At 40.2% G+C, this 26612-nt stretch overlaps 1 protein-coding gene across 1 annotated transcript in view; it reads right to left on the bottom strand.

Moving 5' to 3' along the window:
• Positions 1-26612, bottom strand: part of btbd11b (BTB (POZ) domain containing 11b) — an 84790-nt gene continuing 58178 nt past the window's right edge. Inside the window, exons 3-17 of the mRNA XM_028585207.1 lie at positions 19913-20117; positions 15381-15533; positions 14966-15131; positions 14041-14130; positions 11449-11550; positions 8817-8910; positions 8330-8465; positions 6508-6728; positions 6180-6358; positions 4338-4443; positions 3221-3323; positions 1547-1628; positions 1356-1424; positions 1116-1229; positions 1-564 (exon numbers count right to left, since the gene is read on the bottom strand). Of these exons, the coding sequence (XP_028441008.1) occupies positions 355-564; positions 1116-1229; positions 1356-1424; positions 1547-1628; positions 3221-3323; positions 4338-4443; positions 6180-6358; positions 6508-6728; positions 8330-8465; positions 8817-8910; positions 11449-11550; positions 14041-14130; positions 14966-15131; positions 15381-15533; positions 19913-20117 (2030 nt within the window). The 3' untranslated portion in view covers positions 1-354. The remainder of the gene's footprint in view (positions 565-1115; positions 1230-1355; positions 1425-1546; positions 1629-3220; positions 3324-4337; positions 4444-6179; positions 6359-6507; positions 6729-8329; positions 8466-8816; positions 8911-11448; positions 11551-14040; positions 14131-14965; positions 15132-15380; positions 15534-19912; positions 20118-26612) is intronic.

Here is a 26612-nt window from a genome sequence, read left to right on the forward strand (position 1 = left end):
TTTACGTCCGTTTTGGCGCGACAGAGGGAAAATATTTCAATCGACACATTAAAGGGGAACCGAAACGAGGAACCGAAATTTGCGTTCTAATCCGGTCCGATTCCCATGGTGGAACCGGGTTTCGGTACCCAACCCTACTTATGACAGTCATTATATGTTACTGTAATTCATAGTTCACAGATATCAACATGGTAGACAGACTGACAGACCATCTGCTAGGATAACAAGAAGCATTAGCAACTGATGAGCTTCACAGAGATCGTAACTGGACAGCCCCCAAGTCTTTTCATCTCAATACAGTGTCACGTCTGAGTGAGCACGAGTCATGTTCCTGTGTTCACAAAGGTCAGGAGATCAGACGATGGATCCCTTAGAGGAGGACAGGTGGATGGACTGGATGCGGATGGCCAGGGTTTTCTCCAGGTCCTGCAGAACGTCACAGCCGGGGCTATCTGGAGGCACATCGTACAGCAGCTGTTTGAATGGCTCCAACTCGATCAGGATTAACATGTTCTTGAGGAAGTAGCCTTCTATATAGGACGCCAAGTCTGGAGCACCAAGAAACTGTTGGGGGAAAAAAAACATGGTTGTTTATCACTGAAAACACATTTTCAAGAAATTACAGATCAAATTTCTGGTTCAAAAACATAAAGCTTTAGTGCGTAACTTTTTTTTATAATAATGATTAAAACATTCAAGCCATTGCCAAATGAGTTGATTCAAAGCTAAATAAGAGTATCGGCTCCACAAGACCACAAGAAATTGGCTCCCTTCCGGTGACTTTGACGCGCAGAAAAACCGAGTAAAGATAATTACCTCTTCTAAAGAGTTCATCATGTTTTTTTAATCCTCCATGTCCTCCTTGACTACGTAGCAACTGCGCGGAGGAGGGCTTGGGGTGAAGCGCAATCACAGAAGACTTGTATCATGTGGATGCACCGACAGAATTGTTGTTACTTAGAATTCCTCATGGGGGACACAGAAATTACGCACTATAGCTTTAATGTGCAACAATAGTCCAAACCCCCTGAAATTGCTATGTAGCATAGCTTGTTTTCTGCACTGTCCAGTAGTATTATTAGATTGCATGTATTCATTCTATTCTATTTTTGCACCTTGGTGTGGTTGTAGATCTCCACACATGTTTCAGTGTTAATGTTCTTGGTGCAGATAATCTCACAGTGCCTCTGCAGCGCCTCCAACTGGAAGAACTTGGCTGCAGACAAAAGCTGAAAAAAATGTAAGTTTACAACCTGTTTTGTATTCTATCACATACATTACTGTAAAATGTGATCAGTGCAATATCCATATGTGACCATAAGTAGTTGCAGTGAAAGCTGTAATAAAAACCTAACCTCCATAATGTCAGTGTTCCTGATGTGCAGAGCTTCTGTCCCTCCACAGTAGAGATACTGCATCACCAGCTGAAAAGAGAAGACACATATTGCAGCTTACATACAAGGATGAATCCAATATGAATTTATGAAGGAAGGAGTATGAAAGTGCAGTTCAAGCATGATTCAAAAGTTCCCCTCGTTTACATTACCTGAAAAATGTGATATTTGACATTGCTGATTTCAATGCACGTGTTTTCTCCGCAAGGTCTGTTCGCTAGTAGAGATTTAAACCTTGACAGAAAGAAAAAGAGGAAGTAAAAACTGAAAGGATAAGCGATGGTGTAACCCAGTCTTTGGTGTGTTTTATTCACATTTTTAACACTCAATAAATCTTAATAATATACATTAGCTTGTAGCATGGAAAGAGAAGCTGTAAGCTACTGTACAGTAATGGGATAGCTTTAATAAGTTGTTTTATGTTTGGGTGAGGCTATTTGCACCCCTGGTACAATTAGCAGTGTATGCTATTCGTACCCTGGTGCAATTAGAAATGAATGCTATTCGTACCCTGCCGGCGCACACAGCAATTTGTCCTATTAATACCCTGTTTGGTACAAATATCAATGTATGCTATTTGCACCCCTGTGCATTTAAAGTACCTTGGCATATATTTACACACAGTTATCCATACTACTCATGTATTACACCGTTTTGGAATATTATTGTTGCAGTGTCCAATATTTTGCACACAGAGAGACGCTAATACATACACTTGCATGGGCCGCAATATTTTTTTTTAACAGGATGGTAGGGGAAGATTCATGAATATTCATTAGGGAACTCATCACTGATTGGTTCACCCTGACATTTTTACCCTAACCATAACCAATTCCACTCCTCTTGCCTAAACCTAACCAACCCAACCAGAGCAGGCAACAAGTAGCCTACTAGCCATTCAGGGATGAGTCCCCTAATGAATATTCATGAGTCTTACCGTACCAACCTGCAAAAATAAATGTTGCGTTCGTGGGCCCTGACTTGCGCAATTGCATGCAAATTATCTAATCCAAAATGAAAAAAACAAGATTACCTCACCAGGGAATCAAACTTCAGACTCTCAGACCCAAGCTCAGTGTTCTAACCACTCACCTACATAGTTCTTACAGAAGATTATACAACTGTTTACCACTTGGTGTCTTCAAGCCTCGGTTGCTAGGTAACCATACTGTATACAAAAATTAGGTACTAACTCACAAACTAACGGTTGTATGCTTTCACTGAAGACAGAAAGCGCAACTGTAGTATCCATTTTCTAGAAATTCAATTGTTATAAACTTTAGAGACAAAACTTTCCTAATATGCCAGTTTCTGCTGTCATGGAAGATGAACGTCGCCATGATTTCGGTGCACGGGAGCAACGTGTTTTTGTTGTTACGTCACAGGGTGTGAATAGCTCAGCTGTGCGGCCGAGGCTATTATTCGTAACAAGGGTGCAAATAGACACTCCGTTTATGTTTTCTCTGAGGACATTATGTCAACAACACATTTGAGTGATGTGTCATTAATGACAGGACTGAGTGGTTATCATTAATGTAGCATGACATGAGACTGAAATGGACGTCCAACCTATAACTTTATGGATCAGCAGGAAGAAACGTACAGTAGCCTACTGACGTCACATCTCAACAGCATGTCAAATGTTTAGTCATTGCTGTATGAATTTATTTATCTTTTTATATTAAAATATACAGTTACACAATCCAGAGAGTTCATGGAGTCACCATATAATGTACAGCAGAATGCAATGTTAGAAAAATGACTGTAGATACATATTAATGTACTTGTGCATTTCAAAGTTCATTTAAATGTTAAAGTGAGCGTACCTGCTGGAAGCTGTGAAGAGCAGGACTTTGTGGGCGTAAAAAGGCTTCCCTTCCACCAAAAAGGTCACATCTGACATCTCTTTATTGTTCAGGAAGTGAGGATCTGAAAGACACGTTGCCAGAAAATCTTGGATGTTTTTCTGATTATCAAATAAAACAAAAAAACAAACACACATGGGGTGTGCCTTAATGCTCATTCTAGACCAGGGGTCTTTAATGTTTTTTAAGCCAAGGACCCCTAACTGAGAGAGAAACCTACTACATATAGCCTATTGTTTAAAATGTTGTTGCATATTAAACTCGACATTCAATAACGGCCTTCAAATACTGTAAAGCCTTTTTACATACCTTTTTAGTGCATAGAATACTAAGCTATTAAAATAATTGTTGGTATGATTTTATAAATCATATTATAATGTTAAACATACATGTGGCACAGTAAATCCTTAGGATTAACTGGATCTGCGCATGGCTACCTTAGTGACTACTTTACCTATCGCCAGTAGGCCTATCATCATTGTGTTTTTTTTTTCACAAATAAAACTGAAATTTATATTTGTTAATTATTTGTTGGATTTATGTTAAGACATCGGAATTTTTGAAAAAACTTTCAAAAGTTGCAAAAAAACCCTCTCTTCATTAATTTTGCCTGTTGATGGTCTAGTATTGAATCGTTGCCTACTATTACAATTTATTTTTTGCAAGTTAGTCAGTGTGTGGGAGTTTCTTTGCAACTTTTGACTAACTTTTCCCCGTCCAACGCACCTGTCTCACGTTATAGATGTGCAAAGTCTTTTTCTGTAATGAAAAACTTTCCAAAAACTAACAATAATTTGGTGTGTCCCCCCCTGCAGTAACACTGAAGATCCCTTAGGGGCCCCAGACCTCCTGTTGAAGATCTCTCTATTCTAGACACATTTCAGCTACTTTTTTCTATTCCAGTCTCTGAACACTAGATGGTGTTATGTGCACTTTGCATTTTACCGCATTATGCATTTCCAAGTACGTAACAGCTGACTCAAAAAAAAGTAGTGCTTGTGCTGTCTTAATGCTGTATTAAAAAAAAAAAAAAAGTTTAGATATTGCATTGACAATAATTAAATAGACCGGCCCTCACCCAGGCGTGCCGTCTGCTTCCTCTTGATCTCTGCCAGTTTTGGGATGGGGTAAGGACCGTAACACTGTGTGAAGATCGCAGACAGCTGCTGGCTAATCACCTCATTCTGACAAAACACAGACAAGAGGAACAAAACATCAGAGGGTGAGGAGAGCTGCTTGGGCGGGCAGTGCTCAGCCAACATCCAGGAGTTCATGTTACGCAATAACTCAAGTACCTATTTTAGTGCTCCTCTCCTACACAAACATCCCCAACACAATTATCGGCACAGTGAGAGCGGTTTAACTTCTGCAGCCTTGTATCAAGCTCAGCATTCACTTTATTAAAACGGTTAGTTCAATACGCCACATGTTCGTGGCTATCTCACACCTTTGAAAGGGGATCAGATGAATATCAGGCTGATTTCTTACACCCTCAGTCCCTCAGAGACTACTGTAATGGGGAACACCATGGCAGGCCGAGCTACTGTAGGAGTGTGAGAAAAAGAGAGAGACAGGAGAGTGAGATCCACTTACCCTTACACCTAACTTTCCTCTTGTGTGTGTGCGGTGATAAAACTGAGGGAGAAGGAGGGGGCAGTGCCATTCAGCTGCAGCAGCCGTGCGCGACACTACAAGCCCCACGTGTGCAGTCAGGCTGCTTGCTCTTACTGAAGCATGACGCCAACAAACAGCTATTAGTGTAACAGCCACCTATTCCACCTGGGACAAATGTGCATTTCTGCAATTTTCCCTCACATTCACTCACCAGACACAATGTGTGAAAACATGAGATAGATAGATAAATAGATAGATATATAGATAGATCAGTGAAAAAAATATTGACTTTACATGAATTAAATGGAATCAAACTTAACTGAACTCAACTGAATGACTGTAAACTGAACTGTGTAAGTACAGTAAACTTTTGAAGGTAGGGTTCAGTGGGCCGAGGACAGCAGACAATGAAAAATGAGCGGGCCCTACCTTGATATTTCAGGCCCTCATAGTGGAGCACACAGTGCCAGGGGTCCCTGAGGCCCTCAAAGAGATGAGGGTCACTGTCCCCACCATACATCAGCAAAGACAGAGACAAGGACTGACACCACAGCAATCCACTGAAGGCTAGGATGGGCCTGAGTGTATGAGTGAGAGTGTGTGTGTGTGTGTGTGTGTGTGTGTGCGTTGTGTGTGTGTGTGTGTGTGTGTGTGTGTATGTGTGTGTGTCACACATTCAGACACAAAAATACTGTCGGTATGGGATTGCACACACATATTAGTCTCTGCAGTTCTGCTTGTGTATTTTATTTATGTGTGAGTGTGAGTGTGCTTGTGTGTGTGTGTGTGCACACTGCAGTGTTTTTTTGTGATATCAGCAATGACAGCACAACTCAGCACGCTGGCAGGGCAGTACAGTACTACGTAAAGGCTAAGAAGGCAAAACAAACAGAAGTGACAGACGGGACAATGATGTGCTGTTTTAAAATCTAATATGGCCTACCATGGGGATCATGAGCTTAAGTAATGAGACAGGGCCCTGATCTAATGAGCAGCAACAGAGAGGAGCGAGGAGGCCTGTCATAAGTCATTATCATCTTAGGTTATTGATATTGAGTAGGCCTCTGGGGCTCTGTCAGTCTCTGTGAAGCTGATGACCTGACTACCTAATGACAATCATAGAAAAAGAGAGGACCTCAGTGAGCAGAGAAGATATGCTTGAAAGCATAGAAGAAGAATAAAGATGTAAAAAAATGTTAAGGTAAAGAGTGTAGCCTTGGAGGAACAATGACATATTGTATATAAAGTGGCACCTCACACAACTGAATGCACAGTGATTTAACAGGTGACACAGACAGTGCAGTACCTTGCTGGCTCTGAGGATCTGGAACATGAGAGGCAGGCCAAGCGTGATGAGCTCCTCAGTGTACTCCTCTTCCTCGATGCAGCTGAACTCTTTCAGAAGACCCTGGATCAGAGGTCGGCGGTGCTGATGGAAACATGTGCGCAGAGATTCCATCCAAGTGTGCAAAGTCCATGGAACCCCTGGGAAATAATCACACAGGTATACACGCATGAATCATTTAATACACACACGCACACACGTGCAAAAAGAAGGTATAAATGTTGCATACAGAATGTGATACTGTAGAAAATGCATAGGCATGTTTTAGAGAGTGTTCACAGAAACTAACCGAGGCTCCGTATATCTATGGTGATGTCCACGTGCCCGTGTTCTGCACTGTGGTACATGGCTTCTTTCAGGGCTTTAAGTTTGGCCTTCCCAGTTCGGATCAGGTCAATCTGAGACGGACTTCTACCTTCCAGCTCCGAACCCTCTGCCAGAATCTCTTCCAGGGATAAGACGTCCCCTTTCCCTTTCTCTGTATGGGACAGCAGCTTACGAAACACATTTCTAGTAGAACAAAAGCACAAAAACAAAAGCAAAATTTAATTTGAATGGTCGGTACAGATTAAAGGGCTCTATTTAATTGCTTTTTATTGCATGAGTCTCCCGGCCACATGTGGCAAACAGGTGCATTTGGATTATTATACATATTAATAATGAAAAGTGATATGACTGTCACTGAGTTATGATAGACCATGGCAATCTGAAATTAAATGCCTCCCAGCTTTAATTGTTATTGCTGCATATAGCTCAGTTTTAATTAACAAGTAAGGTTTGATAATCAAATGCTTAGTGCGTATAAACAAACAAAAGAAATCCTTAGGGCAAAAGTTTATCATTTTATGCAATAGGCACATATAGTATATCTTGAAAGGCTTACAAAGAATTGTCGGTTTGTAGAATGGACAATCTATTTTAATTGGTGTTAAAAAGGTTTAAGGGACTCGAGAACGTGGGCTTCCATTGCACCAAAACTTAAAACAAATTTAAACCCACCTATTAGGTTCAAATTATGTTTTTAATTTCTATGGTGCAATTACAGACACATTTTCAACTAGTTTGGTCCTTAATGTGGACCAACTTGAATACGTCTCATTAGGAAAGCTTCTGTCACCAATATCGGTGTCCTTTTGTGAAAACCGGATAAAAAGTCAGTGAGTGAGTGCCACTGTGATAGACCATGCCTATTCTTTGATTTATTGGCTTGCATCTCATAAATAGCAGCCCAACCCAATGTAGCTGGTGTATTCTTGCCAAATAAGTTAGATACACTGGTGTCGTGTACCAGGTGTGGTGGAAATTACCCAACAAACAAAAAACTCATGGGGGATATTAGACAATACTCTGTTATACAGCAGCATTTCAAAATAAATTCATCATAAACTGCGAGAAGTTTCAAGGAAAGAACAATGTATTTTTTCTCATTATAGGGAAAACCTACACAGTATTATTGGCACACTTTCAATTAATTACAATGAAATGCTAGCACAACATAGAATATTTTAGTTAAGTACACAGCAGGTCAGCTGAACATGCAAAGGCTCTGTAAAATGCATTACCAAAAATTATTCTGCATACAAATTATTAACAAAAGAAGAAAACTAACATGTTGAACTGTTATGGTCTTGGCAAATGGACAAAGATTTCGTACTTGCAACACACTGAATGTGAAGAGGACTAAGGTTAAGGAAGTTCATGAATTTCAAAATGTCGTTTTGAGACCCACTGAGACCCAACTGTATTTTATTAAGTCTTAATTTTCATACATTCAAGATGGTTGTACTGTTTTTAGTCTCAATGTTGTACCATCTCAAACAAAAAGTTAAGTGAAGAGGAACAGCAGCAAAAACATAAGAAAACACACAATAAGTGCAATTAGTCCTACAGTATTTAACATCTAATGTTCAACAGATAGGGTGTCAAATTCATGGACATCCTCTGTTGAGATTGTGTTTGAGCATAAACAAGATTATATGCTAAATACACAGTACAAACAGAGCATACTTGTGTATGCTCTGTTTATTCACTCCGGAGTGCGTACTCATAATGGAACATGAATGTGTGTATGTGTGTGTGTGTGTGTGTGTGTGTGTGTGTGTGTAACCCACCTGTGTCCGTGAGCTGCTGCCAGACTGTAGGAGTTCATGTCTCCCTGCGGCGCGGTGGAGATGCCATTGCGATACATGGTTCCCACCATTGGGTCCGCCCCCCGCTCCAGCAGCAAACTCACTAACTCAAAGTTACCTGTGCACGAAAAAAAAGGATTGGCAGAGTTTATACACACACACACACACACACACACACACACACACACACACACACGCACACACACACACACAAAAAATAGCATTAAGGCAGAAAAATGAGGGTGATGCAAACATTCGATCATCATTCCGCATGCATGTCTCTATTTGTCTTTATTTTTTCCAGCCCCAAGGATAAATATGCCTCTGAAGTCATAACTCAGCCCATGATCATGCTGACAGTCAGGTGTTGTTATCAGCTGGTTATAGATGGCCAGCTGGTGTTGTCAGCTTGCTATAATACAGATGGACAGGAGGCAGAGGATGGGAGTCACGCTGTGTCTCTGTATACCTGCTGCAGCAGCCAGCTGCAGTGGGGTCTCTGTGTAGTTCTCCATCCCGTCCTGCAGGGACCCCTCCACGTTGGCTTTGGCATCCAGCAGCAGCTGCAGAGGTCGGGTGGGGACATGGAGGGGCACGATGGGAGAGGTAGAGAGAGATAGAGAGATAGATAGAGAGAGAGAGAGAGAGAGAGAGAGAGAGAGAGAGAGAGAGAGAGAGAGAGAGAGGGTGAGGAGAAGCGGAAGTCGGTTGGCTAATAAAGTCAGTCTAGAATTCAGCTTCTCTCATCTACTGACTGTTTCATGCAAAAAAATCTGTATAGGGAATAGTTAATATTTAACTTTTACACTGCCTGTACAGCTTTTGCTTTCACAAATCCTTTAAACTTCAGATTCAAATTGAATTTTTTATGTTTACATAATTTAAAGGAAAAGATTTGGGAAATACACCACATTTGCTTGCAGAGAGTTGGATGAAAAGCTTGATACCACTATAAATATTGTTATCTAACTCACTGAAAAATGTAAATAAGCCTATTTCCCAAAATGTCAAATTAATATTTAGATGTTTGTGGATATTTTTAAATGCAAATGCAGCAGTAATAAGCATGTGCCGCATTTTGACAGAAGGTTAAATAGACTCACAAATCTGTTTACTGTTTTATTGATTTGTTACTAACTGTTAACATGTCAATTGTTGCTTATTTTATACTGTATTTATAATGACCTTTTTTGAAGTAACACTGCTTATACACTGGCTGAAAGACATCATTGATAAATTATGTTGCAGATCTATGTCGGGAACAATTTGTAACTGAGAGAATAACCTAAAAAAGTTCCTGAATGTCATAACTTTATGTCATTTAATACAATACAATACTAATACAATGAACATTTAAAATTAAAGGTCCAATACGTAATGTTTTTTTTCTGTAATAAATCCAAAAATGACCCCAATGCTAATGCCAGTATTTTCTCCTTTTGAAATTTCCATTCCGTGACGGAATATCTGTTTGTGTTTGGGCCTGTGTGTTGTTATCAACTGCCCAGTTTGACAACCAGGCCGGGTTGCCATATATCCCTGTAAAAACTTAAACCCAGTGCGCTACAGCTGTAACGTTAGTATAGCAATGAAAGCAGCAAACTAGATAGATAGATTCTACCCGATCTAAAAACAAACGGCATGTTTCTAACAGTTGCGTGACCAGAGACGTTACAAACCCTGGGTAAATATTGGAGATGTATTTGAAAGATGGAGACAGCTTAGAGCCCAAAAGGATGCCGAGTTGGCTAATTTCCTCCTGAACAGGTAAGCATTAACTTCAGGCTAATTTATCACGGCTACAAGGGACGGGCATTTAATGTAATTTCAACATTTGTGTACTCCCACTGAATTATATAGCTAGAGTACCCGAGTTGGTTACTCGCAAAAACAATTGAGACACAGCTAGTAAAGTGATCTCAACTGGTCCTGGCAAACGCCGCCATGCCTTCCCTGCTAACTGCTAGCGTTACCGGAGGACCAGGCAAGCGGGCCACGGCTGTTTACAACGTGTAGCCTGTTCATTGGCCGTAGCCGGGCGACAACGCGTGAGTTATTTTAAGCCAAGAGAGGGGGGGCTGTAAATCAGGAAGAGAGGACCGTGAGTTTGCAGTGTGTTTAGCGATTGTTGCCGTAATTCTAAGCCAATAAAGTGTGTTCAGTCGGGTGGAGAGGACGGCAAGGTAGTGGTATTTTTAGCGGTTCCTACCGTAGCTAATTCTAAGCAGAGGGAGTGTGTCTGTCCGTCGGGTGGAGAGGACAGTGAGGTTGTTGTGTTTTTAGCGGTTCCTACCGTAATTTTAAGCCGAAAAAGTGTGTCTGTTAGTTGGGTACAGAGCTCCGCATGAGCACGGGCTTTTATGACTGTCAATATAACCAGCATCTAACGTTAGCTGCTCCGCTGTACTGTGAAGTAATGTCTGGCTATGTGAGACAAACGTCTAGCAACATTGTTGTGGATGCTGCGGTCTCAGTCTGGCAACCTCCTTGAACTTCAAGTCTGGGGACGACTTTCTCCAGTATGAGTTTGAATTTGTACTGCAGTAACTATTTTAAACACTAGCTGTCAGTATTACATATTGCACCTTTAATATCTTGGAAAATCAAGTGTGAAATTATTACATATTTAATTGCTATACACTTAATGGTTTTAATCAAATTGCGGCGTCACATGGCTTAAACATTTTCCATTACAAATTGAATGATTTCAAACGGATCATTTAGAGGACAAACTGAATTAGTTAAATGGGTTCGATAACAATTAGACTGCTGTGTTTCCACTTCCCACTCGTTAAATGCCGTCTGATCCATTTGCTCAAAAATGGAAATTGACAGGAGGCCATGTTCAACACAATTGTTCAGACCTAAAGGTTGACTGGATAAACACCCTCTTTAAAGATACTGTACAAAGACCAATTTGTACATCACACAAACAGCATCAAATGAAAAAAGAGACAGGAGAACACTGGTAGTGGAGAACCATTATCATCATCACCACCAAGAAGCTTTGGTGACAAAAATGACAATGATGACCAACCATGAGCTGAAGCACAACAAGAGGCCATGATGAGAGAATCAGAGGTGAGAGAGGACGTCACTACCTGCACCACAGGCACATGTCCATGTAACACGGCGAAAGTGAGGGGCGTCGCCTGCCGCGTTTCGGGAAAGACTGAGGGGTGCTTGTGCACTGAGTTTGGCACCTGGGGAAGGGACACAGGTAGGTGGGTTGGGTAGGTAGGAGTGAGAAAGGTGAGGGAGAGAGATAACGAAGCCATTAAAACTACTACATGGCCTAAGGAGCACAAGACATTCAGCTGCAGGGAGGAGAGGGAGGGAATGAAGCTCTACAGGAGAAACTAGAGTAATTAACCAGGAACCCTGGGGCTGCATAGGGCATCCTGTCACTTTGTTCGCCTTCTAATGAACACGATGGATTGATCTGTCTAGTTTGGCCTCGTCCTAATGGTTCCTCTCTGATCTTTAAGTGGGGTTTTTTTTCTGACAGGGCTCTGACCTGACCTCTCTAAGGCTCATCTCTCTGGTCAGGCTGCAATGAATAACTAAGCCCAATGAAAGCATGACATACATAAGACACATGACCAAAGCACAAAAGCACATATTTTCCTCAGGCTGCTTTGGTAACAAGGGGGCTGGCTGGGAGGCAGGAGAGAGACATGCAGATGAAATGATACAGGACTGGAAAACCGAACTGAAGTTTGGGGAAAGTGGTTTAACAACACCGATGTTCTGAAGAACTCCACAATAACACTAGGGCTCGGCAATATATTGATATCATATCGAGATTGTGATATGAGACTAGATATCGTCTTAGTTTTTGGATATCGTAATATCGTGATATGACATAAGTGTTGTCTTTTAATGGTTTTACAGGCTGGATTACAGTAAAGTGATGTACTTTTTTGAATTTACCAAACTGTTCTAGCTGTTCTATTATTTGCCTTTTTTCCCACTTAGACATTATGTCCACATTACTGATGATTATTTATCTAAAATCTAAGTGTGATATTTTGTTTAAGCACCAATTGTCAACCCTAGAATATCGCCTCGATATCGAGGTATTTGGTCGAGAATATCGTGATATCTGATTTTCTCCATATCGCCCAGCCAATAATAACAATAACGTTTGTTAATGAATGAGACTCCAATATGTATTTTGTCTTCTTTAAGAATATAAGCAGGAATCGCTCATACAGTGGGCTATTTTATAACCTGTTAAGTCCGCTGTAAGTATGTTGCTGTGCTTTATAAATGGTCGACAAGTCGTTAATCAAAGATTTATTCCCCTTTCCTTTGAGCTTGATACCCTAAAACTACATTGCTGTACCCCAGCAACCGTAAGTACACCTGTCTGCAATCTGGCAACTTAACCCATATATCTTATGTTCTTCAATAACTTCTCCATCTGAGTTCAGGTTTCTGCAGAATATCAGTGTTGTTAACACCATTTTTCCAAAACTTCAGTTTTGTTTTTCAGTACTGTACCCTGTAGATACCCAGTATTTACAAAAACAGTAACATGTACAGTATTTCTCCTCCTCCTAGTTTACTCCCTTGTTCCATCTTGTTATCTTCCACATTTTAGTACCAGTAGGAACAGGTAAGCATTTTGTTGGTACCTGATTTATACAACAAAATGACATTGTTAATAGCAGGCTGAATTATAAAGTGTTACCCATGGCTCTAACTTTGAGAGGATTTAAATAACATGAATCATTTCAAGGCTGCCCAGCTGGTGAAAGGAACATCAGAGCCAAAAAACATTTGTCGTTAACTGTTCAAATTCTAACCAGGTTCAAAATCAGATGCATAAAAAGAATATGAAAGTGGGTGTTTTTCATTTCAGAGTGTGCTTTATGCTTTGGCAAGGGGTCATGAATGCAGTGGACTGCAAATAAACTCTGGCACAATTGCTGATGGGACATGCTGTTGCTGAGGTGACTAACGAAGACCAGAATCATGAGGCTTTAACTGAACTATCTCTCTGAAGTCTGCACTGAGTCAAAAAAAAAAGATGCCATCTCAATCCTCTGCAGGCTCTGTGAGGAATTCAGTTTGCATTAAGTCAGGAGATCTTTATCACTTTTTTTCCCTGACAGAGAAATAATGACTCAGCAACATACATCTGCGTCATGTTTTACGCTTGAAATACTCAAATGCAAGTGAGTTTCATTGCACATATAATTTTCTTCTATCAGTTTGCACTGCTACATATCCTGGAATGTGGCGGAGCAGTCAGTGCCTCATGATCTCTAGCTCTTATACATTTAGCACCACAACACATGGAAGAGGACAAAGAAGGGGACATGAGAGACAACATGATTGGTTTTCTCCAATTCAATACCACACACATAGTTTATGGCACTTACAAAAAATAACTTACATGACTAACATATGTAACACTGCACATATTGAAGAACACAGAAATTGTAAGGTCTTGTCACTCCTCAATATACACAATGCTGATGTCTCCCACTAATATGTCATTTAAAAAAAAAAACACTGGGTAGATTTATATTTTAAAAAGAAGTTTAAGATATTTATCTGATAAGGGCTATGTGCACTCCCTTCTGCCCTGTTTGATTTTACATAACGATAATCCTTCCTTCGTTTGACTTTGATCTTGTCATTGTTTAAACCAGAATAGCAGTAAAAACTTCATCAGCCCTGACCTCGCTGTTAATATCAGCTCCCGCATCCAGCAGCATCTGTACCATGGCCTCGTCTCCACGGACACAGGCGTACATCAGCGGGGTCATCCCCTACACAAGCACAGGTACAGAAAACAAGAGCAGAAGTTAATGATGCACGTCTTCATTTTATTAAATCACCAAATGGCATAATCAAATCCCAAATTGTGCCACTTAGTTATTTCCAGGGGCGCAGCGGGGGGATGGTTTCTGGGGGTCCAGCTCTGAATGTTTTTTCTCAAAAGCCCCCAATATTTTGGCCAACTTTACTGTCTTTCAGAGGCTGTGGCAGGCTCAAGTTAAACTGTTAAAGAACAATTAGATGAAGGCCCCCCCCCCCCCCCTAGGTTTGGGCTTATAAGTTTTGCTCTAAACTTTTACCAAGTAGTACAAAGCAAGGTTGAACTTTTGCTCTAAACTTGTATCTTTGACAGTTCCACTCCTGGCACCTTGAGTCTGATGAGAGTAATATTCTGCAATTGATCGTTTCAAAGGATACCATATGAATCAATATCTCCTCTGGGCCAAAACATACAGTACTAGACTGGGATATTTGAAAGTTTCTGCTGAGATCAGCCCCAAACTAAATGTTGATTTTCTCATTGCACTTGCAGTATTCCCCTGATGATTTACTGTACTGGAGCTGGTAGTCGTGAAATCATGCAGAGAAAGGCTGCAGGAGAAAAAAAAAAAAAATGTCAGAATAAGGTTTAATATTCATAACTGCCTTTCTGCTCATAAGTCTGCACGACGTTTAAAGGTGAAGGAGCCACAGCTTACCATGCAAACAAAATCTTCTGTTCCACAGCCTGGTTACGTGTGTGTGTGTGTGTGTGTGTGTGTGTATTTGTATCAGTGTAAATGGGCCTGCATATGCATTATTTAAAACATTGACTGTGTCTCTAACCTGCTCACTCAAGCTGTTGATACCATCGGGACCCAGCAGGTTGACAGCCTGCTTCACCAGGTCTGTGCGTCCACAGCTGAGCATACGGAAGCCCAGGTCCTGCAGGAACTTTGCTTCAGTAGAGGCAGCGTCCAGTTTCCTCGAGGCACAGAAGCAGTCATCCGTTCTGAAGGGCGAAAAGCACACAAAGTGATTCACAGTGCAAGCTCAATGTTTTGACTCACCATATTTTTCCTTGAACAGTGGAAAAAGCTTGTTCTTTTTAACACTACAGGGAGGATGCTCATATCACTGATGTGTGAGTTTGCGTGCAAGTTCAGATATGTGCCTGCTGGTGCTTTTTATGTGCAGATGAAGAGGCTGGGTGCACACACGCTCTGTAGCCCACAGGCAAGCACACAGCCTACAGCCGTACCGGAGCTGACGCGGCTCACAGTCCACTCCGGGCAGCAGCAGACGGGCAGCCTGCCGAACATCATCGCTGTCCACAGAGAAGCTGCGTCGGTGTTCGGTGTGGACCACAGCCACGCGCACCCACTCCATCAGAGGCGGCAGCACCATGAACGGCCTGTAGGGAGAGATAGAGGCACATGTTCTGGCCACCAGAGACTCGCACTGAACTTCAGTCATACTCTGTAGCCTACTTAAGTGTGCCCAGGCACTTGCAAGGAAAGTCCACCTAAAACAGAATTTGCATATGTTATTTTAGAGATCCAGCCAGCTCTAGCGGATGTTTGAGAACAGGATGAACTCCAAGAAGATGAAATCAAAGACCCAAAACTAGTATGTCACGGAGAGACACTTTGATGTCAGAAAACCGAAACTGAGCAAGATCATAGATTATAGACCACCACCATCAAAAATGTTTGATACAGACTGTGTAAACTAGAGCTGGGCAATATATCGATATTATATCGATATTGTGATATGAGACTAGATATCGTATTAGATTTTGGATATCGTAATATTGTAATATGGCGTAAGTGTTGTCTTTTCCTGATTTTAAAGGCTGCATTAGAGTAAAGTGATGTCATTTTCTGAACTTACCAGACGTTTTTTTTTTTTATTTGCCTTTACCCACTTAGTCATTATATCCACATTACAGACGATTATTTATCACAAATCTCATTGTGTAAATATTTTGTGAAAGCACCAATAGTCAACACTACAATATCGTTATCGAGGTATTTGGTCAAAAATATCGTGATATTTGATTTTCTCCATATCGCCCAGCCCTAGTGTCAACTATGAAGATTTTTACCTATCTTGAATCTCTTCACTGTCTATTCTGCTATATTCTAGAGACCTAAAGCTTGACAGAGTAGTATTATAATACTCTGCTGAAGCCCATATCTATAATGTGCTTTAAAAACCTAAAAGAATGCATTGCAACATACATGTGCGATATAATTTTTTATGTGGCTTAAAATGCATTGCGATGTTATAGCAATCACAAGACCTCACATGTATTGTCACAATACAGGGAAAGTAATTGCTCTGCTTCTAATGTGTTTTGCACAAGATCATAATGACGCACACCATGGTGCTCTCTGTAAACATGAGTGTGGTTAGTATATGCCAACATACAGTATTTATTTATGACAGCTCATTGTTAAGTAAACTATTGTTTTTTTTTTTTTTTTTTGCAAACCGACTGCGCTGTAGAGCTTAGTCAGACAGAGGCAGGAAATGACCATCACACGGTTGATCCTGACACCAGAGCCAACGGTGACCAGCTTGAGTGAGAAAAGCGGAGATGTGGTCGCACAAAGAAAACACGATTACAGTCTCACTGAGAGAAAATCTCTTAAGTGGAGAGGACACACAAGTTCCTTGGAATAACTTCTTTCTCTGTCTACCTCTCTCCTCCACTGCGTCAGTGTGTTTACTGCAGCCACATGGAATCCGTACGCATGAGGAGACATGTGCATGATGTTACAGTTTGACCCTACTGTACTGACAGCATGTTATGAATATAAATACACACTTTCTTCACTTATGCAAAACAATAACATTTTCATTAGCATGATGGAAAACGTATCCACACTCTTTCTACTTCATGGCTACAGAATAGGGCTGTGCAATTAATTGAAATTTAATCGTGATTATGATTTTAGCTACCAATGATTACAAAAACAGAATAATCGAGAAAAACAATTATTTAGCTCATAACGTTTTGCAAGTAAACTCTTATTTTCTCTTGTGTTCTGAATGAAAAAATAAAGTTGAAATAGGAAAAGTATTAAGGCAATTTTTTTTTTACTGTTGATTTATCTAACTTTTTCCACTGTTTTTTAAGTTCAATAATTGCAACATCTTTCCAGAAGTCAACGAGTAATCATGTTAAATTATCGTGATTTCAATATTGACCGAAATAATTGTGATTATATTTTTTTCCATAATCGAGCAGCCCTACTACAGAACCACGTTATTATGGTGATTTTAAGTATTATCATGACTGCTGGTTTAACACATTATAAAGATTCATACTGACGATAGTGATCAAAGAACGTTTACCGCTTATAGTTATCCATGTATCCATGAATCGATTTACAAAGCATGTGTCAAATCTGACAATTTTATTATTTTTTTTTTTTATAGTATGTATCCTTCCAATCGTATAAAACAGACTTCACATCATGGCGTTAACAATCAGTTTGGTTTCTTTGATGCAGTTTGCTTGAATGCTGTTGAAGAAATAAGCTGCTCATGTGTTTTGCATATGAGCTGTTGTATAGCTATGCTGTGTGTACTTGATGAAACTTGGGATCGTCCTCCGGGATTTAACGTCCAGCACATCACTTTACAAAGGATGTCTTGATGCTTGGACTGTCCTTGACACATGCTCGGCCCACATCTGTCACTCATTGTTAATTATTTACTCATCAATGCTACTCCCAGTTGATGCGAGGGTCTTTTAAGGATTGTTTGATCGGCTAAGAAAAGGCGAACCCTTTTGTGTTACTCGCTTCAAAAGGAGCCTGACCTAACAGCCCACCTGACGTAAATGGCTCCACAGAATTCATTAATGCTGCACACAAGACCTTATCAGGAGGCAAGGAACGTAGAGTGGCAATGCATTCCCTCACAAGGAAACATTAGAACATTAGAAACATGGAACAAGCTTTTTGAGGTCTTGCTGTTTCCGAATCTGTTCCAATACCACATCCCTAATGTTGCCTCTGGCAATGTGCTTAAATATGACTAAAACAAACCTACATTCATGTGATTTTCATTAGAAATATATGTGATTTGAGCTAAAGCAGACGTGAGTTGGACACCTGGGACACACATTAGCTGATAACTTGGTCCACTGCAGGCGATAAAGTCTGGAGCCCCGGCTAGAGTAGGAACGCTCAAGCTCAACTGTCAGCACTGTTTCCCACCTCCGCCGCATGCTGACAGGGGTTTCCACCAAACTGCAGGAAATACTGAACAGATCGAGGTATAAAGGGCTACAGTGGAACATGATGAGGTAAAGAAAAAGAAAGAAAAAGAAATAGCTCATAAACTCAGCAGAAAGAAGTGTTTCATGAGTAGAAACTGTAAAGATTGTGAGGACTGTTCTGTGCTTTCCTGACTTGTGGGGGAAACTATGAAGTGTTCAAAAACTACACGATGAAGTATCAGGGGAATTAACACCATGGAAACTTTGCCTTAGCTTTATGTCATTCATGCGTAAGGCACCAACACGGTCCCACCACAGCTGCCGGCTGATTATGTCCCACTATGTCAGTGGCGGTAATTATCTTTCTGCAGCACTGCTCAGGTCACCCAGAGGGCTCACTCAAGTAGCCAATAAGATAACAATTCGCTTGTATGTAACCGTACCTCCTTTTCCAGAATAAAACATCTGGTGTGCCATTTCAGGGGTGAGCACAGAGAGCCAGAAATATAATAAAAGTCTGCAGAGGTGTACAGTTACAGCAGAATTATCTCTGCGCTTCTCTACAGAAGGAACATTACCACGAACTGTGGATAACTACAGGGAGTTTTCTCACTGTGGTCTCATGGCGTTCTATTATGTCCCAGCAGACATTAAAAAGGTGCAATAATGGCACTGTCCCACAGCACAAAATGAGGTGAATGGGTCTGATGGATGAATCAATACCAGATTATTCTATGACTTTGCCTTGTTCTGGTTTTAAAAAACCTTACGACTCATAAATGACAGGAGGTGCAAGTCAACATCCAGATGATGCAACTGGCATTTTTCTTTCGCTACCAAATACAGCGAATACAAAATCATTTCTACAACTGCACTGTACATCATTACCTCTTTATTAGATGTTCCTGTTACATGTCACCTCTAGCTTTCTTCTTTGTTTGATTGTGAAAAGAGTATTTCTTGTGATTCACATTATGTGTTATTCCTTTTGATTTTACTGTATGTTATGTTATGTTTTACTGTTGTTACTATTTGTAAAGCACTTTGGATACCTGCTGGTTGCTGTAAAGTGCTATATAAATAAAAAAAAATTTCCAATTATTGTGGTGGCATTAAATTCTGTTGGTGAACATTAAGGAATTTTTGCAATCTAATTTTATTGCTTTCAGCGTTTCATTCTCAGCGTCCGAAGAGTCCAACCCAAGGGTGTGAAGGGTGAAGTGTTATTGTTTTTTTTGTCAACAAGACATTACAAAAACCGACAAGGCATTAGACTCAACACTTTTCCACTTCCTTATTCTGTCTATGGCTCTAAGCCCCAAGCGTATGTGTTCCCAATGAAGTAGCAAAATATTTAAAAAAAAAAGTTTCATTCTCAAAAAATGTCTTGTATAGTTTCCTATACATGTCCTAACAGCTGGGCGCTGTGTGTTTTTTAGAAAACACTGTAACAGTTAAGTGGGACTATTTTCAGCCGTGGATTAAACCCATTGGTAAGTTCAGTGTTGAGGAATTTGGAGCTCCTCTTTACATTTCATCTACATTTGTTTGCTTCTCACCTCTCTGTTTGCAAGGTAACCTTCGAGGGCTCAACATTGGGGTTCTCCCACTCCATCTGAGGGCAGTGCATGAAGTAACACAGCGTGTAGATCGCTTCAGGCGCCCAGTGGATCACGCTGCTCTTCTGGTGGATCGGCGTCCCATTGTTGTGGTTCTTCATATACATCGGCTGTAGGTGGTGCATGGCCCGGGACACCAGGTCACCTAACGCACACACACACACACACACACACACACACACACACACACACACACACACACACACACACACACACACACACACACACACACACACACACACACAAAATCATACAGGGAAACACAAAAGGAACATGAGCAATGAGAACGGACTTCATGTGCAGGCACGAGGGTGAAAAGACGGGAATATTTGGAGCACACGGCCTTTAAAAGAATCACCCTAATTACTTCCAGCCCCCTTAGAGCTCAGTCTGTCAGGGGAAATTGAGAGTTTCCCTGCACCCCAGTCAGGAAAAAGACAGGGTTCATCCGAGTCCTGCCTGTGCAGCTCACTGGGGGACAGCAGGAGAAATAAGCATGCTCAGGACTGCGCTGTGTGGAGAATGAATATTTATGGTCAAACATAAGCTACTCCAAGCTTTTTCCTCTGCATAATTTGTCAGTGCTTTAAGGTCATCCAGTTGGGCTTAAACAATCAAAGCTTGAGAGGACTCTGCTAATACAACTTTGAATATTCTATAGGCAGGTTTAAAAGAAAGTAAACAGTTCTTGGGAAAGCATGTTTAGCCCCTTTTTATACTTAAGGGACAAAATTGAACTGAGCAGCAAACTCAGTTAATCAAAAATCAAGAAATTAATTTAAAGTTTCTCTCAGAGCCAGACAGATAGTCAAGAACCTTAGTTATTGTGTGATAGAGTATGACCACGTTGTATTATTACAGCCTGGACTCAAATCCCATTTCACTGACTGCTGTCGCTTCTCCTTCCTTTCTAGACCCAGTGTGCACTATGAGAAAATGTAATGAAATTCTGAAGCGGGGTAGATCAAAAAAAAAGAAAAGAAAAGAAAAAAAAAAACACTTATATTGTTCGGGTCAATTTGATACTATTCAAGGCAAAAAAGTAATCGAACACGATGGCACTTGGTTCCCCGGTCTAAATGAACTATACTGTATGTGTGCGTATACAATACACAGCAGGAACAAACAGTCATTTCTGTGGACAAAAGGGTTTGTTTAGCATCAAAATTGCTCTATTTGGCGCCTGCCAAGATTCCATTAAGCCTCGACAATGTGAGAGGCGAGTGTGAAAATGACGCCTGAATGAGGGAAGAGCATTCATGCAAAAAAAAACAGTCAATCTCCCAGCTGTACTGTGGAACAGTGGAGCTGTGCTGATAGAGAAATGCGCTGGACAACATCTACTGATGCAATGGAATAATTATACCTCTCCAAACTTTAAGCTAAGTATTTCGCTATCTGTTACTCCTCCTGCGTCTTTCTTTTAATTGTACCAATGGGAATACAGATAAGCTTGTAACAGTGCCCTCTAAAGCTTGGTAAGGGGAGCTGAGGTGGTCAGCAACAGCCAGTTCTCATGTCTTATTTATGCTGGCCTGTGACATTTCCTATGCTTCGAGAGGAGGCTGCCAGGGCTTGAGGAGGGAGATTATTTCTAACACAGAGAGAGTGCAACAGTAGCGAAGTAGCAGCAGCTTAACACATAAAGCGAGATAGCCGCCGCTTTTTCAGCAGGTGTACGCAGAAATAAAGAAAGGGTTAACTCCTCGGGTTCAGTGACCATGTATCAGCAGGGCGCCGTGAGGAGTCTTCGTGTTTTGAGGCCAAGAAACAGAGGGAGGACGGACAGAAGTACAGCAGTTTAATAAGCCAAAACGTCAATAGCCTTTTCATTATAAGAGACAAGCCTTTAATCAATAGCTCATCCTGGGTAATTAATTCTTTATGCTAACAAGAAGAGGAGAAGTGGAGGACGCGCCCAGCAGATCCTGCTCCTCCGGTATCTCAGTGATTGCCTTTAAGCAGCGGGGCAATGCTTTTCAAATCCCCTCAGAAAAGCGAAATCACACAAATATGCCAGTCTCCAGCATATAAAGGCCGTGCTTTGATTTACGAGGGATTTTATGAGAGTTGACACCTTTAAGGTCAGTAGCCGACAATGCAGCACCCACATAACAACCAAACTGCTTATTGCTTCAGAGACTGCGAAGGCTGTTAAATGGTGAGAGAGAAAGTATACTCTTTGGAAATGTAGAGATTAACTCTCATTTCTAACGGAGCAATTATATTCAAGCCTTTATGAATATGCAGTAACCAGCTTTCCTTTGGGTATTGATGAATGGGTGCTTGCTGCACAGCACAGCTGCCGCCACCATCGCTGTTTTCTGTTTGAATTATTTGCTGCTATGCGGCCGTGATTACATTTAATGGTCGCCTGCGGCCATCCTGACTCGACAAGATGCTTAGCTATTCTTCCCACTATTAGTTTTGTCCATTCGAAAGCAGCCAGAGCTTTTAGCCACCAACTAAAACACATATCAGATAACAAGGGGGGGGGGGCACAAACACTGTCTTTATGGAGCTGTTCCATCTGAATCTAACACAGTTAATGACAAAAGAGTTACTGAGATAGAAAAAAAAAAGACAGGAGTAGCAACAGCTTCACAAAAATGACTGAACTTGTTTGAATATAAAACATTGTTGAGGAAATATTCCTTTTAATGTTGCCCCATGAGTGGAAATCTCACTAAGAGGTTACTTCCTCATCATCTCTACTTTCAGAATGTCTTCACATGATGTGGACTGAGGAGCCACACATTGCAATTTGTGATAGGGACAAGCACACACCGTCCCTGCAGTAATCAGGACAGGTTGGTTTGCACTAGTCTGGTGACAGCTCTCACTGTCAGGTCTCTGGAATCTTAATTAGAGGAGGAATGGTATGTATGGTGGGGTGTGTGCTCAGGGGAGTGAGGAAGGGAGATGGGATGTACATCCTTGTTGTGTTAATTCCACACTTCCTTCTTGATTACAGACACTGACTTGTAGTAATATATTCTTTGTGTTGCTCTTCATTGATTGCATATTGCTTTTGTTACCCCTTTGGTAACTTTGGTGAATTTCGCATTTTAACCTCAGTTGATTCCATTTAACGTCAAGGTTTAATGACACAATGCCACCTTTGAGCCTATAAATCAAAATCACAGAGCAAAACCTATTTTAACAGTTTATGGAAAACAGGGTGGGTATAATCTACGAGAACAAATACACTTAAAAAAACTTAAAATAAGAATGAATATATATAGTTTTTATATATATATATATATATATATATATATATATATATATATATATATATATATGTGTGTGTGTGTGTGTATGTATGTGTATATGTATGTGTCTATGTACATGTATATATATGTATATATATTTATTTGAGTTTTGTTTGAAATAAAAATAAATGAAATGAAGCCATAAACGTAAAAGCATTTGATTGTTCAATTTGCTAAAAGATTCTGCTACTTTAATTATATACCAATCTGTAGTATATAACGTGTATATATATACAGTACAGGCCAAAAGTTTGGACACACCTTCTCATTCAATGTGTTTCTTTATTTTCATTACTATTTACATTGTTGATTGTCACTGAAAGCATCAAAACTATTAATGAACACACTATGAATGAACATATATATATATATATATATATCTACACTGTATATATATGTATATATATATATATATATATATATATATATATAAAACACAGTATACAAACATATACTGTGTATATATAAATATATATATACACACAGTATATATATGTACGCTCTTACTGCTGCCACACAACAAAATGATCTTTGAAAGGTATTACTGACAGTACTGATGGCTATAGCAGCATCTTCTGTTAGTTGTTAGCCAAAACATTTGCAGGACAACAGTCCTGATTCCATCATACTAGACTCGAGAATAAAGCAAAGAGAGAAAGAAAGATCATAATTTCTGACCAGCTCCAGCAGCCTTTTTATTCCTGTGGTAAAATGTGCTCTATGCTCCGTGTCCTATAATAGTGAATAATGACGTTCAAGAGTGCTTTTTTAATCAGCATTAATAACTAATACTGTATGATAAAGTACCCACTGTGGAATGTAAGGCTAAACATGAATTATTAATACCTGCATTATTATTTTAGTGCTAAATATAGTTGCAGGTAATACAATTTGCGAACAAGTTAAAAGGCCATAATGAACGTGACAAAGAAGTCAAGTCTAAAATCCAGCTGCTAGTGTCCGTAAGTGGAGTTAAAGCTGTTCGAACAATTGTACACTTGTGAAATGCAAAAGTTTTACAGAGTAAATCCAGAACGTAAATTTTGTTCCCTGGTCACCGCTACTGGCACACTAAATGCTTGCTCTTGGGGGAATTAATGGAATTGTTGGGTCTTTGTAAATTATAGAGTGTGGTCTAGACCTACTCTATCTGTAAAGTGTCTTGAAATAACTCTTGTTATGATTTGATACTATGAATAACATTTAATTGAATTGGTCTAGCAAGGCTCAGTAGGTTTTTGCTTAGTTGAGGTCTGTTTTATGTTTTCTATGCAGAGCAATATTTGTTGGCGTCGCCTGACAACTCCCACAGTTTGCTGGATGGTCAGGCTGCCAGATTCACAGTTGGACGATTTCCAGATGAAATACCTTGCAGCAGAAAGTTGAGAGTTTTATACTGACCTCTGAAAGGCTATGGGTGTGAAATTCTTGGGGGAATTTAAGATCTGACAACCTTGAAACCTTGAAGTCCAGCGCATGGTGCTGCCGGTGGTTGTGTGGTTTGATGCCAATGGACACATCAACCTGCACAGAGAAGTCACTGCCACCTGACCTCGTATCACTTTGCGGTTGAGATGTTTCCCAGCTGTATAGATTTACATATATATGGAGTAAGCCTATATGTATTTTGCACGCTCCACCTGTTGCACCTTGTGCCTCTAAGAATAGATTTGGCGGAATTCAATACGTACCAGTTACACAAACAACGCAGTGTGGAACATATTGGAGTGACAAATAGTGACTGAGTGATGATGACACACCAAGGGTCCTAATAACTGAAATATTTGCAGGACTGTCATTTCAATTATGCTAATTTGGCATTTTGCAGAAGAGAAAATGAGAAAATACAAAAGAGGTATATCAGTGGCAAACCTCTAAAATTGAGTCTAAATGCCAGCTCTAAAGACTGTGCCTACATATAATGCAAATGTTGCTGCAATGGAGCGGCCAACGTTATTTTATTCCATGAAATGTATTTTAGAAAATCAAACTCCCATCTGTTTTTCTCTCTAACCTTCCCTTCCCTTGTCTTTTATTTTATTTATTTGTATTTATGTTACTATAAATATGATTTTGTTTTCATTTTCATTTTATTTTCCCCATCTTGCTCTCTTTCAGATATACTTCATGACAAGGCGCTCTCCTGCTTTTTTCAATTATTATTTTATTTTCGGCTTGAGCAGCGTCTGTTTGCAAATCCTATAGTTATTTACAGAATTCCTCTCCAGCGCTGATAGCATTACCACTGGACTAAGCTCCTCTATTATCCATCGGCCGCCCTGTTGTCTCAGAGTGTGTTTGCGGTGTCAACATAACAGAATGAGTGCTTGCTTGACCTCATCAATACAACATGGACAGAGGACTGAGAAAACATACAGTGAGGAGAATTAGCTCGCTGTTTATTCTGATGATAAATGTTTACACTAGATATACAGAAATTGTTTGTCCAGCCTTGTCTTGACATCCCGATGCCATGACAACAGAAACTGACTCTACGACCCTTTCACCATTGTTTGTCTTGAGGATTTTTTGTGTCCAAAAAATATTTTCATGCACATTAGGAGATACTTTGTTGTTGGACTTCGTTCAGAGGACACGGCAGCACTCTGATGCATTTTCTGGAACGAGTTTGCTGCAGAGTTGCACGCAACCAAGAAGCAAAACTGTTCATCCCTTCCACTGAGCATCTTGATTCTATGATTATATCAAAAGAGTAAACACAAATTTCTCAGTGGTTTGCAGCACATCTTGCCACTCCAGATTTGCTGAGGCCATACGGAAGTTTGTCAGCAAGTTTCCTCCAAAACAAAGGTGGAAACTTTAATGGAGGCTTTGTGCTGAACTTTGCTTTGTCGAATTGTTGTGTATTATAACTCATTTTGTGAGTAAGGACAAGAGGGTAAAACATAATCAGTATGTCCTTTCTCAAATAATGCAGGAAACCTATTATTATTACATTAATCAGACTCCTAAAGCCTATGTAAATCACATTGTACTGTATACATGTATTTAGAAAGCATTCAGATGCCAATTATTCCTTGAATAATGAGTCCATTGTGAGTGGGTAGACAATTAACTTTTGGAGGGCTCGTCAAACTTATAAGCTTAATAAAATGCTCTGGTTCATTAGAGATGCTCCCACAGACTGATTTACACTCATTTAAATATGCACATATGCATGCACAGCAGAATTATGATACAGTGATTTACTGATAGAGCAGGGTAATATTTGTGCCTTATTAAAACATTATTGTTATCAGCCAATAATGTCATCCACCTCAATTGTGAGGAGTCTTCCAGTTGACCAGAGCTGCACACCTTTAATAAAACCTGCAATCAAAATGTTTTTTATGTATTAATTAGACCTA

Source organism: Perca flavescens, chromosome 8, assembly GCF_004354835.1.
Source record: "Perca flavescens isolate YP-PL-M2 chromosome 8, PFLA_1.0, whole genome shotgun sequence".
Lineage (NCBI taxonomy): Eukaryota > Metazoa > Chordata > Actinopteri > Perciformes > Percidae > Perca > Perca flavescens.